Source organism: Canis lupus, chromosome 32 (assembly GCF_048164855.1).
Source record: "Canis lupus baileyi chromosome 32, mCanLup2.hap1, whole genome shotgun sequence".
Classification (NCBI taxonomy): domain Eukaryota; kingdom Metazoa; phylum Chordata; class Mammalia; order Carnivora; family Canidae; genus Canis; species Canis lupus.
In genome coordinates this window covers 27,091,093-27,106,221 of record NC_132869.1, presented here as the reverse complement: position 1 = coordinate 27,106,221, position 15,129 = coordinate 27,091,093, and the positions used below count along the sequence as shown (strand labels likewise).

The window sequence follows — 15,129 nt, the reverse complement described above, 5'->3', positions numbered from 1 at the left end:
TTATCAACAAAGTATTCATGAAAAATTTAATCTGATAAAAGACATCAAATATAAACCTGTGGTTAAAATTTCAAACTTTTATGTGTGGTTGAAATTCCCTTTATGGTAAGTTAAAAAAAAAAACTGTATGTAAACTAAAATACATTAGTGAGACAATTGTTTTCATATATATTTATAGATATTTGAATAATCATGGAATCATATTAGAACTGGAGTGGAAAGTCAGGATGATACTAATTCAAACTGTTTATTTTTTATAGGTCAGTATGGAAATCCTTTAAATAAATACATTAGACATTATGAAGGATTATCTTATGATGTGGATTCATTACACCAAAAACACCAGCGTGCCAAAAGAGCAGTTTCACATGAGGACCAGTTTTTGCGTCTAAATTTTCATGCTCATGGAAGGTGAGTAAATTTATTGATGTGTCTGAAGTTTTCCTATATTTAATCTCAGTTAAAAAGAAGAAATTTTATACCATTAATTTTCCTTCTCTAATGGAAAAGCCCCCATTTGGAAATTCAGCCTGCACTAGAATTTGGTATATATGCAAAAAAAAAAAAGGTTTTCTTTTAAAATGCATTATCCTTTTTATATTAAGGAAACAGTCAACCTTAAGTCTTTTTAAATTTATGAATAGAGCCCTCTTTGTATTAGAGGATATATCTTTTTCTTTTTTTAAAGATTTATTTATATTAGTGAGAGAAAACAGGGAGAGGGAGATAGAATCTCAAGCAGACTCTGCATTGAGCATGGAGTGGGACTCAGGGCTTGATATTATGATCCTGAGATCACGACTTGAGCTGAAACCAAGAGTTGGATGCTCAACTGATGGTGCCACTCAGGTGCCCCTAAAGAAGATTCTTTGTTCATAATTTCATGTGTTTTATGGGTTGATATATTTGTCTAATGGGGCCAACAGTGAAGGTAGCTGGTTTTATGTCATTAAGACATTTAATTTCTCATTAACCTAGTTTTTTGTTTTTTAAATTTTATTTATTTAGTTTTATTTTTTATTTTTTATTTTTTATTTTTTTTTAAATTTTTATTTATTTATGATAGTCACGCAGAGAGAGAGAGAGAGAGAGAGAGAGAGAGGGGCAGAGACACAGGCAGAGGGAGAAGCAGGCTCCGTGTACCGGGAGCCTGATGTGGGATTCAATCCCGGGTCTCCAGGATCGCGCCCTGGGCCAAAGGCAGGCGCCAAACTGCTGCACCACCCAGGGATCCCCTATTTATTTAGTTTTAGAGCAAAAGCACAGGATTTGTGTGGGGGGTGGGGGGGAATTGGTGGTGGTGAGGGGGAGAGGCAGAGACTGAATCTTTTTTTTTTTATTTTTAAAGATTTTATTTATTTATTCATGAGAGTCACAGAGAGAGAGAGAGAGAGAGAGGCAGAGACACAGGCAGAAAGAGAAGCAGGCTCCATGCAGGGAGCCCGATGCGGGACTCGATCCCGGGTCTCCAGGATCACACCCTAGGCTGAAGGCGGCGCTAAACCGCTGAGCCACCGGGGCTGCCCCAGAGACTGAATCTTAAGCAGGCTCCATGCCCAGTGTGAAGCCAAAAATTAGGCTTGATCTCAGGACTGAAATCATGACTTGAGCTGAAATCAAGTGTTGGATGCTTAACTGATTGAGCCACCCAGGTGCCCCTAACTCAGTTTTACCAACTCTAAAATGATAGTTTGTGGACAGATTACCTACTATACTAATTATTTCTCAGACAGAATTGTTAAGGGATAAAGAACAGGGAGCCAAGAAAGAAGGGTAAAAATCACATCTATTTAGTGCTTTATATGCATTTTCTTATTGAATCCTCTCAAAACCCAAATAAGATAAATACTATTTTATATCTAAGGAAACTAAGGCTCTCAGAAAAGTTAGATAATTTCTTTAAAGTTACACAGCATAAATTTGAGCCAGATCTGGCTGACTTTAAACCCCATATTTTTTTTCTTTCTGTGGGTTAGAGGTCTTACATACAAAATCTTGGAGTATTCTTTGTTAGACTCTGCCTTGCTTGTGTAATTAGTAAATCTATTCCTTTTGCGCCTTTTCTACTGCTGTAGTCCTGATTTATTGTTCAGTTCCGAATAGATTTCTCAGCTTCTACTCCATTTAACATTAAAGCTATCCTATGGACTTCTACAAGATGACTCTTCCCTTAAATGATTCCTTTTTCATGTCATCTTATTGCTCTAAAGTCTTCAATTAATGACTATAAGCCAGATTTCTTAAGTTGGCTTTCAGGATTCTCTCAAAATTAATTTGTTTATTGTTCTAAACTTTATTCTGTTTCCCAACATTAAGTGTCTTTTTCATCCAGAATGATCTGATTGCTGAGTATACTATGAACAGTTTGTTTTCTGGGTCATTTAACTTAAATCTTGGTTCAAGTTCTGCGTCTTTAAAGATTTACTTATACCTTCCTGGGAACCTTTGAATTGGTCAGATGTACCATTGGCATTTGATTTGTTCTTTCTTCCTTTTCATGTGTGTGTTTCTTGTTTATTTTTCTATAACTTTTTTTTTTGTTCATCACAAGAAAGCATCATGGTTACTATTTAGTAATGTTTATTATTTATATTTATGCTTAAGTACAGATGTACAGATGCTTAAGGAAGATATTAACGGGGCACCTGAGTGGCTCAGTGGTTGAGTGTCTGCCTTTGGCACAGGGAGTGATTCTGGGGTCCAGGATTGAGTCCCACATCTGGCTCCCCTCAGGAAGCCTGCTTCTTCAGAACTCTCCCTATGTCTCTGCCTCTCTGTGTCTCTGAAGAATGAATAAAATCTTAAAAAAAAGATATTAATAGATGAAAAATCAGATTATAAGAAATGCTATGGGGTAGCCTGGGTAGCTCAGCGGTTTAGTGCCACCTTCAGCCTGGGGTGTGATCCTGGAGACCCGGGATCGAGTCCCGTGTCGGGCTCCCTGCATGGAGCCTGCTTCTCCTTCTGCCTGTGTCTCTGCCTCTCTCTCTCTGTGTCTCTCATGAGTAGATAGATAAGACCTTTAAAAAAAAAAAAAAAGAAATGCTATGAAACTTAGAGTACTTCATGCATGGAAATAAATATTATTTAAATTATTTTCAAAAAAATTATTTTCCATATTAAAAAGTAATGAGCATTGTAGAAAAAAAGTACTTTTAAGTTATAAAATCTCTTACTTTGATTCGAAAGAGGTAAAAAGATTCATTTTAGGGTCTGTTTTTCTATATAAAAATTTTAGTGGCAGCAATTCATGTAAATTTTTCTGACCCTCAACTCAGATATTTTTAAATTACCCATTCTTTATTAGTACCATGAAATAATAAGCAATCATTAAACCTTCCTAAGTTTTTAGTGACCACCTCAAAATAAATTTAATACTGTATTCCAAATACAGCGTAAATACCAAAAGGAAAGGTTGAGATTCTAGCTGCCTTTGGTTTGGATACCACATTTCTATTGTATTATTAGATTTTTATTTGATCTATCACATAATTCATATTGAGCTTGTGGCAAAACTTAAGTTCCCAGCCCCTCTCCCCCTTTGGTGTGTTTATATGTGTGAGTGAGAGTGAGCATGTGAGTGCATGCTGTTGTTTATTCAACCAAAAAACTTATTTATTGACTGCTAGTTAATGGTTATCTAGTTTAGGCTATGGGTGGTAGAAACATAAACATAGATCTTATAGGGACAGCAAAATATGCATTATTCATTTTATAAGAGGAAAATGTGGTATGGTGCTTTATAGATAAAATGCTATAGATAATCAGATGAGGGAGAGCTTTCTTTTTACTTCTCTCAACAAGGGACCTGGAGCCAGGAGAGCTCATGTTGTGTGTAAGTGGTCATCTTAGGTACTTTTAACAGAAATCTGTTTAATCAATTATTCATACATATATATATTTATATAAATATACATATATATTATTGTCTCAGTGATTATACTTGTATATTCATGCTGTCTCAGAATTTGTGCCCTAAAATGTGGTCATTTTAATTGTGTTGTAACATATGTTAGTTAAAAAATGTAATGATCTGATAGTTTTATTTCTGTTTCCTTGCAAAGGTCTACAAAATTACCTGGGTGGTATAGTTAACAGATTTCCTACCAAGTCTCTCCTTATACAGAATGTTAGTTTTAGTACTCTACAACGCCTCTTAAACAGGATTTGTATTGATATACAAATTATGGGTTATTGAGTTAAAAACAATTTGTAATACAAACAAGAAGAAAAGTGATTATGGTAAAACAGCAATGTGTTGATTGGAAGACCAGGCTTTATTGTGAATATGGTTTTGGGTTGACTTTGGGCTACAGTTAGCTGTAAAATGTGTGCTGCCCATGTGCGTTATGGCTAGACTTGTTATCTAGTTTTCATCTTTTAAAAAATAATCAAGTAGAGTTTGTTTCTCCTGATTATATGGTAAAGCTTAACGCCTTAGAATCAGATTGCTATATTTTAATAAATTATAGAATATAATAAATACTGTGCAGTTAATTTAGAAAAGAGGAAAATACTTGAAAAGGTTTCTGCTTAAACATTTATGACTTGGATTTCTGAATACTACTAGTACAGTCTCTGAGGTTTTTTTGTATTTTTTTTTTAAGATTTTATTTATTCATTCACTCATGATAGACACACAGAGAGAGAGAGAGAGAGGCAGAGACAGAGACAGAGACAGAGGCAGAGGGAGAAGCAGGCTCCATGCAGGGAGTCCAATGTGGGACTCGATCCCAGGACTCCAGGATCACTCCCTGCCGGCCAAAGAAAGGCAGGCGCTAAACTGCTGAGCCACCCAGGGATCCCTGTGTGTGTATTAAAGTCATTCTTTGTGCTGTTTGTTTTATGCTTAAGTTATATGAGCAAATTTCTTTCAAACTGGCTTCTAAGTTTTATAAATAAGGAAGGGTGTATCACATCCCAAGTTTACAGATACTAATGTTAAATGAAGAAATGTTGAGATTCTTTAAGCCCAAAGTCCACTCTTAAGAATTCCACAAAAAACCACTGCTCTTGAAATAGAATTTAAAGTTGTTTGGAAATAAAAATCATGTGAGGCAGTGCTACAGGAAAGATTGTTAAGGAAATATAAGTATCTTGAAGCAAACTTCAGTAATATTCATTGGGATATTAAAATATTTTGATAATAAATGGCTAGGGTGAAAGGTACCTCTTAGCTTCACTGAGAAATTAGGAATTAGTTTTCTTGATTTCAGAAATTGCTTTACTTGGATAAGTTCTGATAAATGGGATGCTTGAGCGATATATACTCAGAGCATTGCTTCCTCCTCTAAGCTCACTTAGCAATATGTGTATCAATTATAGCATTTATTACATTTTATTTTGGCTTTGTTTACATGCATATGTACTTTGTTTCCTGGTAACTTGAAAGGCAAAGTCTTAAGTTGTATTCACCTTTTTCATATAAATGGTGGTCATTTAAGTTATTTGAGTAAATGAATGAATGAAGCATTGTGAAGGGAGCGCACAACATTTATAAGCATAAGTATGCTTATAGGGGAAGGTATGTGACTAATACTTTTGTTTAGGTCTGGCCCTTCCAGGGAGTTTAATTAGAAAAAGTAAAGTATCAGTTGCTTATGGCATTATGTAACTTGATGGATAATAAAATACACTAAAATATTAAGAAACAGATTTTTTTCTTAAATATTGTGCAGTCTGGAATATCTCACCCTTTTGAGCAGTTGTTCCTAATCAGTAAGTAGCAGGCAGATTTATTGTATTGTGGGGTACAGGGTTTTTAAAATACTTGTGGAAAATTTGTTCTTTATCAGTCCTCATGTTCATGCGAAAGTGTTTGATGTGTCAGCGGCTGTCTGTTGTTATTCCCTTCCTTTATTCTTTGATAATATGAAATGACATGTGGTATCCTACCATCCCTGGCCTCATGGTCTTGTGTTTTAGGCTTTATGTTACCAGTTCACTACAGTTTCATTAGGAATTTTGCTAATGTGATTTTCATAAAATGTAAATTTTATATTGTTTAAGTCTGGGTTTTATCTAATATGTTGAAATATTTCTATAGTCCTATATTGATATAGATGAACATTGAGAATAAATAAGTATCTCTTGGACTTACCCAAGAATGCCAAGATTGTTTAGTAGTGATTTTTAGTATAGTTCACAGTGAGATTCTAAAGTTGTATACATCTTTTTAATTTATGCCTTTTGTTTCAACTATCATTGAAGAGAAGCACAACTTCAATAAATTTTCTGAAATACTTCTTCATAGTGGTATTTAAAAAAAATAAGTAGAAGGAATATCTGAGAACTCTGATATAATAAAGTTGATCTTTTTCTAGGAAGTATGCATATACTGTTATATTGAATCATGTTTCTTCGTGTTGTGTATATACATATTTTTGAACCTTTTCCTTCTTGTTTTCCAAATTATGGACTGTCATCTTTATTTTCTGGTCTTCTCATCACTTTGCTAACTTTATAGTCTTTCATAGATTTGATGGTTCACGTCTACCAACTTTGCATTTGAGTGGAAAGCCACTTTCTTTACCTAGAAACTTGTGATTTTATAGGGAGGATAATAAATGTATTGAAACAGTCATAAACTAGCTAGAGAAAGAGAATTACCACAGGTAATTAAGTGACAGAATAGAGTTCTCTACTAATTTCACATGTGTGATTTAGAGATTTCTTTTCTTTTTTTTTTTTTTTTTAAGATTTATTTATTTATTTATTCATGATAGAGAGAAAGAGGCAGAGACACAGGAGGAAGGAGAAGCAGGCTCCATGCCGGAGCCCGATGTGGGACTCGATCCTGGGACTCCAGGATAGCGCCCTGGGCCAAAGGCAGGCGCTAAACCGCTGAGCCGCCCAGGGATCCCCAATGATTTAGAGATTTCTTATGAGCCTTAGTTTCCTCAGTAAAACCTTGAATTTTGGACATGATAATTTTTAGGCCCTTTCCTGCTTTAAAATTCTATAAAATGTATTAGTAACACTCCAGTAACTAAATTTTAAATAGTCAAAACATTATATAGTCAATATTAAACTACTTTTTCTGCTTCTGTATATAATTATTTGGGTACATAATAAATAAAAAATTGTTTCTATCAACATGTGATTTGTACATAGTATAGAAAGATACCGGATTTTTTTCTTAAGTGCTATATAATGTTTTGGAGAACTTACATGTTTCTTTCTTCTGATTTGACAAGATAATTTTTCCTGTAGCCTTATTAATAGTATGTATCTTTTAAAAACAAATGGTCAGACATTTGATTTGACATTTTCTTTCGCAGTTTGGAATTTAAGTTCTCCCTACTGCTCAAATATGAGGGTATCAAGACTGTGGCCCAAGGAATCTGTAAAAGACATAAATATTCCCTTTGTTGGATCCTGACTGGATTTGGGTTAGTCTGGAAATATCTTGGGTTAAATGAGTGAGGTTGTAGAAAGCTAGGACGCTTTTAACTCTGTAGACAAACCAGCACACTTTGAGGAGCAGAGATAAGAATCCAAGGAGAACAAAGAGATGTCAGCTCATAAAGAAGAACAAGAGAATAAATTTGAATTTTGTAAAAATGTTATTAATGTATGAGTAAGAACAGAATTTTGAAAAATGCTGACTTGGCACTGAAATCCTTTCCAGCAAAATTTGAGCAGGTTTGAGCAAAACTTTATAAAGGAAAGGGTGTTTATTTAGTGCCTACTTTATGTCAGTACAGTGTTCTTTAGCATATATTATTAAACTATATTTCACACTGCTTTTTGTTTCAGCCATGGATTTTCTAGGAGGTAATATTCTTTATTCTTGCCTGTTTTCTCTTTACACAGAAATTAAAAGCCTGACTTTTTTTTTAAAGCCTAGCAAATATGTTTTTTAAAAAAAATCTGAAGGGACACTGGCTATTTGAATTACTTCTTGAATCATAAAAACAAGAGCTGAGTTGTGTTCATGTTAATTTTGTATTTAGGAAGCTAAATTGAGAGTTGATGATTGCTCAGAGTTTAGCTTCTTAGATATGATTTCAATCTGAAATACCATTTTGATTTTACATGTTTTTAAGCACTAAACTAGGCTTTATGTGGTAGAGCTAGAATGAGTGTAAAAAAAAACAAAAACAAAAAAAAGCAACCCCCAAAACCTGAGCTTCCTCCTCATTTGAAAAGGGAATGAAAGTAAGACATAAAAGTACTTTTCTGGGAGGGAATGTGGTAGGGCATGTGACTCTTAATCTCAGGGTTATGAGTTCAAGCCCCAGCCTGGGCATTGGGGCCTACTTAAAATAAAAATAAAATGAAAAAAATTCAAACTTACTCTATTTTTAACTCTTTTGATACCTCATCACCTCTAAACATTCATCAAAAACAAGCTTTTGTTGTCAGAGTTTCTAGAGTTGATGATCTAAACAGTAAATGTCAGAAATTATGTATATTTTAGTAGTAGAAAAGCCCATCAATCATTTCCTCAATTGGAAATTGTATTTCATATTAAAATATTGCATGTGTGGTTGGGTCGTTTAGGAGATAAGTACTCCAGCTTAGATTTAATTTGGATTCATAGCCATCCTTGGTTTTTTGTTTTTTTTTTCCTCTGTTCTACAAGTGATTTTAAGTCCCATGTAAGTTGTGATGTTTCTTAAAAGTATAGCAAGGATTTTACATAACTTAAGGTTATTTAAATGCTTATCCTATCTCATGATACTTGAAAATTCTTTATATAACTACTAAATGAGTATGTTTAGTTTATTGATTTTATGCTTGTTTGGATTGTTTTATTAAGCATCAGTGAAGTCTTGTATAGTTGTATGCTACTTTAAAACTGGTGACTGTGTTTAAAAATTCTTTGGTAATCATATAATTTCTTTTTGAAAAGCTTCTAAACACTGAGATGCCTCACTTGGTTGTATCATGCCCTCTTTTCTAACTTCTTTAAAGACTTTGCTGCTTTGGGTTGCCAATTTTGAGAGGGAGGTTGACGAATATTTTTAATACTTGTACATAGGGATAAAATCAAGCTGTTCATCTGTGTATGTCTTGAAATCTTAAATTATAACCACTTCAAACTAGTTCTAAAACAGTCTACTGGGAGAATAATGCTGAATCAACAAATCAAATATAAACCAGAAATTTAGCATATCTAGAATCTTAGATATGTTGGCATGGGACAAATAGTTGTGTAATGTAGCAGTATTTTTTCTTTTTAACCCTAAACCACTGAATTCAGTTGAATGGAATTTTGATTTCTGGATTGAATGAACAAATACACTGCATTTCTTTTGTTTGAGCTTATTTGAGCTACAAGAGATGTTTCTGTAGTTTTAATATGCAGTAATTACCAAGTCCACTTTCATATTTTAAGCACCTAATGTATTTCAGGCACTTTAGTAGTCACCAGAAATAGAGTTACTGAACAAGACAAAGTCCTTGTTAGTGAGGAGTTTATGGATTCATGAGACAAGCAGGTATTAGATTAGGAGTAATAGCTGTGGCAAATATCAAGAAAGGAATATTCAGAAGATTGCTATGGGAGCTTTGGGGGATGCCATCTTGTCTGGAGGTCAGGGAAGGCCACTCTTAGGAGATGTGAGGGAGAATGGTTCCAAATGAGGCTGTAGATGTAAGAAAGAGCCAGATCTTTGAGAGTTTATGTAAGTCATGGTAACAATTTTTTACTTAGCCTTGAAAGGTTTTTAATAAGTAACTGTATAATGTTTAAAAGTTCAGTCTAGCTGCAAATGAATAGTTTGGAGAGAATTAAATGCATGAGGCTGTTTAGGAGACTGTTGCACTAGTCCTTATGGGAAGTAGTAGCCTGGATTAAGTTGGTATTAAAGGTGATGAAGGAGAGTGAATAGATTTAAGAGATTTTTTTTTTTTTAAGATTTTATTTATTTGAGAGAGAGCAAGCATGAGAGAGGGTAGGATCAGAAGGAGAAACAGACTCCCTGCCCAGCAGGGAGCCCATTGTGGGGCTCTATCCCAGGACTTCAGGATTATGACCCCAAGGCAGACACCCAGCTGACTGAGCCACCCAGGCACCCTGATTTAAGAGATATTTTAAAGATAGAATTTATTGGACTTGGTTGATTACGTAGTGAGGTATAAAAAGAGTCAAAAGAGGGCTATTTTCTGGTTTGGGCAGCTGAGTAGCTACTGGGTCTACTTATTGAGATAGGGAATATTGGAACAGGTGTAAATTTGAGGAGGAATCAAACTTTAGTTTTGGACATGGTCTGTGAAATTCTCGATGAAGGCCTAGGAGAGAACTCTGCTAAATGCCAACAATTTAAAGTTAGGTAGAGGAGGGGGATGCAAAGCCTGAAGAGTTTTAAGAAAAGTAGAAGAAAGGATGCCTGGGTGGCTTGGTGGTTGAGCATCTACCTTTGGCTCAGGCCATGATCCTGCATCAGGGATCGAGTCCTGCATCAGGCTCGATGCAGGAGCCTGTTTCTCCCTCTGCCTATGTCTCTGCCTCTCTTTTGTGTCTCTCATGAATAAATAAATAAAATCTTTTTTTTTTTTTTTTTTTTAAAGTAGAAAACCTGAGAGTGTGGTATCCTGGAAGCCAAGGAAAACAATGTTTCAAGGAGGGGAGTGTTCAGTTGCTGCTTCTTGCTTTTCTTATGCTGAACATTAGCAATATTCCTAATCTATGTTACTTTTCTTTGAATTTTTGATGACCTTGCTGGATCTAATTGTGCAGGGTAGTCCAGATTTGGATACATTATACTTACATATAAATAGGGTAACAACATAACTTTTTTTTTTTTTGGTGTGAATTTCTAGTGATTCATGAAAATAGCCAGTATATTTTTAGGCATTTTGGTTACAAGAGCATATTGGGCAATATCTTTGACCAACCATCTCTACTAATCCTGTGGTGATTGATTACAAGGACCCAGTTATGTTTTAAGTATAACATGGCTAATTTTTACTTGTGTATGAAGCACAAACACATTATTTAACTTAATTATTTGTGTGCATCTCTTAAATCTTAAATTATAATCACTTTGTATTAGTTAGGTTCCAAAACTGTCATTTCTGGGAGAGTGATGCTGAACCAACAAATCATATATGAACACAAAGTCTAGCATATCAGGAAGCTTAGAAATGATGGTATGGGACAAATAGTTGTGTTACAAGCAGTATTCATTGTTTGTTGTTTTGTTTTGTTTTGGTCCATAGTAAAACTGTTCTGACTCCCAAAATCTTCTTACATTTCAGTTTTGCAAATAGCTTACTCCTGCGTATCAAATGAGTGAGCCTTTCACATTCTAAATCTTGAGAGACTTTAAAGGTCACTTTGTCCAATGCTTTATTGAAAATTTTGCTATCATATGTGGTTTTTTCTTCTTTCTTTTTACTAACTATATGGTGATGAGATGATGGTATTTTTTTTTTTTTTTAAGATTTACTTATTTGAGAGAAAGAGAGAGTGTGTGTGAGTTCAGCAGGGAGAAGCAGAGAGAGATGGAGAGAAAATCTCAAGTAGACTTCCTGATGAATATGGAGCTCAGCAAGCTTGATCCTGTGACCCTGAGATTATGACCTGATCTGAAATCAAGAGTCAGAGGCTCAACTGACTGAGCCATCTTCCTAATTTCTTGTCACTTCATCAACCAGTTAATCATAGGTTATTAGTATTAAGTCTAGAAAAAGAAGTTCTTATTTGTGTTCTTTTTCTCCTGGAAGTTGAGATAATCAGTGGGGCAAATCAAAAAGCTGTCAGGTATTTTGCAGTAGCAGAGCAGCAGTACTTCTGCTTCATCGGAAACTTTATCTTAAGTGGGAGGAAGACTTAGGATAAGAAGAGAGTACAGTACTCACCTACAGGGAAGGAAACATGAGCTACTTGAATAGCCACAGTTGGATTCGTGAAACCTGGAAGTGGAGATTGGAGAGGAGAAGTTTAGATCCTTAGGCCTCCCTGGATCTGAATAGTTAACAGGGATTAGAAGATTAATAGTCTCCCAGGATCTGAATATTCACTCTAAATGTGAATGAGAGTGAAATAATGGAGATCATAGGGAAGAGATGATGATTGGTTTTATCTTTAAAAAAGAGAGATCTGAGGGGCATCTGGGTGGGGCAGTTGGTTAAGCCTCCTACTCTTGGTTTTAGTCCAGGTGGTGATCTCAGGGTTGTGAGATCGAGTCCTCTGTCCAGTTTAGGCTCATTGCAGAGTCCACTTGAGATTCTCTCTGCCTCTCCCTCTGCCCCTCCTACTTGTACACACTCTCCCTCTAAAATAAATAAAGAAATCTTTTAGAGAGAGTTTGGAAATAGATTGAATGCAGAGGGGCAAATTTCCTTCCTCACTTCCCCCCAGAAATGGAATAGGGAATATTGTAGTTTGAAGGGATATAATCATAGAGATGGTTTAGTGTGTTTGCCACCTGAAGAATAGCCTGCTTGCTGCCCAGACAAGTCTTCATTAATTTTGTTTTGGAGTCCCTTCTTCTCTGTATGAAATTCTACTCTTCTACCTTATTTTCCACTCTCCTCCCCTATTTTTAATTTGTTATTTATTGATTTTGAGGTAAAATTGGTATATTACATTATATAAGTTTTAGGTGTACAACATTATGATTTGTATTTGTATGTACTAGAAGTAATCACTACCCTCAGTCTAGTTATTGCCCATCACCATACGGTTGATCCCTTTAATCCATTTTGCCCACTTCCCAACCCCTTTTCCTCTGGTAACCACCAGTCTGTTCTCTGTATCTATGAGTTTGCTTTTGTTTTGTTTGTTTTGTTGTGTTTTTTAGATTCCACATATAAGTGAAATCATGTGTTGTCTTTCTCTGTTTGACTTATTTCACTTAACACAATACCATCAAGTTCCATCCATGCTGCTGAAGATAACAAGATCTCTTCCTTTTTTATAGCCAAGTAGTATTCCAGTGCATAGATACACCACATCATCTGTATCCATTCATCTATCAGTGGACACTTAGGTTGTTTCTATATCTTGGCTATTGTGAGTAATACTTAAGTGAACAGAGACACAGGCAGAGGGAGAAGCAGGCTCCATGCAGGGAACCTGATGTGGGACTCAATCCCGGGTCTCCAGGATCACACCCTGGGCTGCAGGCGGCACTAAACCACTGCGCCACTGGGGCTGCCCTATTTTTATCTCTTTATCATCTCATTTGCATTTGAGATTTTAAAAGATGGCTTATTTGCAGAGACTGATACTACATTAAGACTAATACTGCACTCTGTATTAGCTTGACTTTTTAATTCACATGTTTGAGATGCATTTGTGGTGTGGTAGGAAGAGCAACATGCAGCAACCAAATACTGAAGTTCTAGTCCTAATTCTGGTCTTGTGACCCTGAGTCATACCCTTTGATAAAAATATTCCTCATAACTCCTTTGCAGTTACTGTGAGGATAAGATGTATGACATATGTAAAAGTGCTGTGAAAATCATAAACCTATATACATTTAGGAAGGGTGTTATAATCCCATTATTATCATCACAAATCACTATCTCAATTGGTTCTCTTGGGGCTTTTATCACTAAGGGATATCTTTGGCCACACAATTTTATTTTATACTCCAGGTCTTTCGAATACAGTGATTTTTGAAATTTACTTATCTATCTATATTTTGGTAAAATAACCTGTAACTTACTATTTAAACCATTTTTAAGTGAACAATTCAGTGGCATCGAGTACATTCATAGTGTTGTGCAGCTACTGCCACTGTCCTTTTTTTGAGCTTTTTCATCTTTTCAAACAGAAATTCTTTACCCATTAAACAATAATTCCCCATTTCTGCCCTCCTACCAGTTCCTGATAATCTCTATTCTACCTTCAATTTCCATAAATTTACCTATTTCTAGGTACCTCATATGAGTGGTGTCATGCCATAGTATGCCTTTTGTGTCTGACTTAGCAAAGTGTTTTCAGGGTTCATCCATGTTGTAGCACGTATCAGAGTTTCATTCATTTTTAAAGCTGAATAATCCATTCTATATGTATCCCACTCATACATACATTTTTAAAATCCACCTATTGGTGGACATTTGGGATGTTTCCATCTTTTTCTATTGTGAATAATGCTGCTATAAACGTTGGTGTACGAGAATCTGTTTGAGTCCCTGACTGTAATTCCTTTGGGTATATAAACCTAGATGTAGAATTGCTGGGTCATATGGTAATTCTCCGTTTAACTTTTGATGAACCATCAAACTTTTTCCAGAATACAATGATTTTTATAAGGCAGTGTTCACTATATTTTTTCTGACCTTTGAACCAAAAGTTTAAACAATTAAAAAACCAGATTGTTTTTTATTCAGGGCTTGTTGAGAAACTGGGAAGATTGAATGTGGTTAGCTAATTATTATTATTTTATAATATGTTATCCAACAGGAATGTTGCAAAGAAGTTATAATTCATAGAAATATTAAAATAGCATAAAGATATGTATTAAACAGATAGTAGAATTAAAATTAAGAAATTGGAATTTAGTGACTTAGTTAATGGAATAAATTATATCCATGTCTGATTATTCATCTATCAGTTGATCTATTTCATAGATTGTGACAGACTTTAATTCAGTCTGGCTTCTTTCTACCATTTACCTGCCTTTCAGGCTATTGCTCCATTCCCTCTTCTGTTCTTACATGTTTTAGATGCAAATTAATATTGATATTAATAAAAGCAGTACATTTGGGGGGTATGATTGAAATTTGATTTTTTTTATTTTAAAATTTTATTATCTATACTGCTACTTGATTGTGCATGGATAATTAAGAACTGATTTTATCTATGGGTTAGTCCAATTTAAATCAATGCGGAGAATAACATTTTGTACACGTGAGGTGATTTTCTTAGGCTGTCAGTATCAGGGTTGGAAGAGACCTACTTCAAGTGTTCTTAAATTCTCTCTGTTATAACTTCCCTCCTAGGGTTCCTATGTGCTTAAACATTTTAAGTGACATAAAACTATTTTGGGGACATAGATTGTTCTTATACTGAGCTAAAATGTCTTTTGGAAGTTTATTCCCTGCCCTTTTTTGCATATAGAATATACTCTTGCTTATACTTATACTCTTGCTCTTATAATATTGCCGAATTAAAAATCTTGAATGATAAATATATTGAACTCTTGGATATTTAGTGTTTCAGTTTAA

The 15,129-nt window shown here is 34.9% G+C and overlaps 1 protein-coding gene across 1 annotated transcript in view; it reads left to right on the top strand.

Moving 5' to 3' along the window:
- Nucleotides 1-15,129, top strand: part of ADAM10 (ADAM metallopeptidase domain 10) — a 126,594-nt gene that overhangs the window by 34,034 nt on the left and 77,431 nt on the right. The window contains exon 2 of the mRNA XM_072808864.1: nt 261-411. Coding sequence (XP_072664965.1) covers nt 261-411 — 151 coding nt within the window. The remainder of the gene's footprint in view (nt 1-260; nt 412-15,129) is intronic.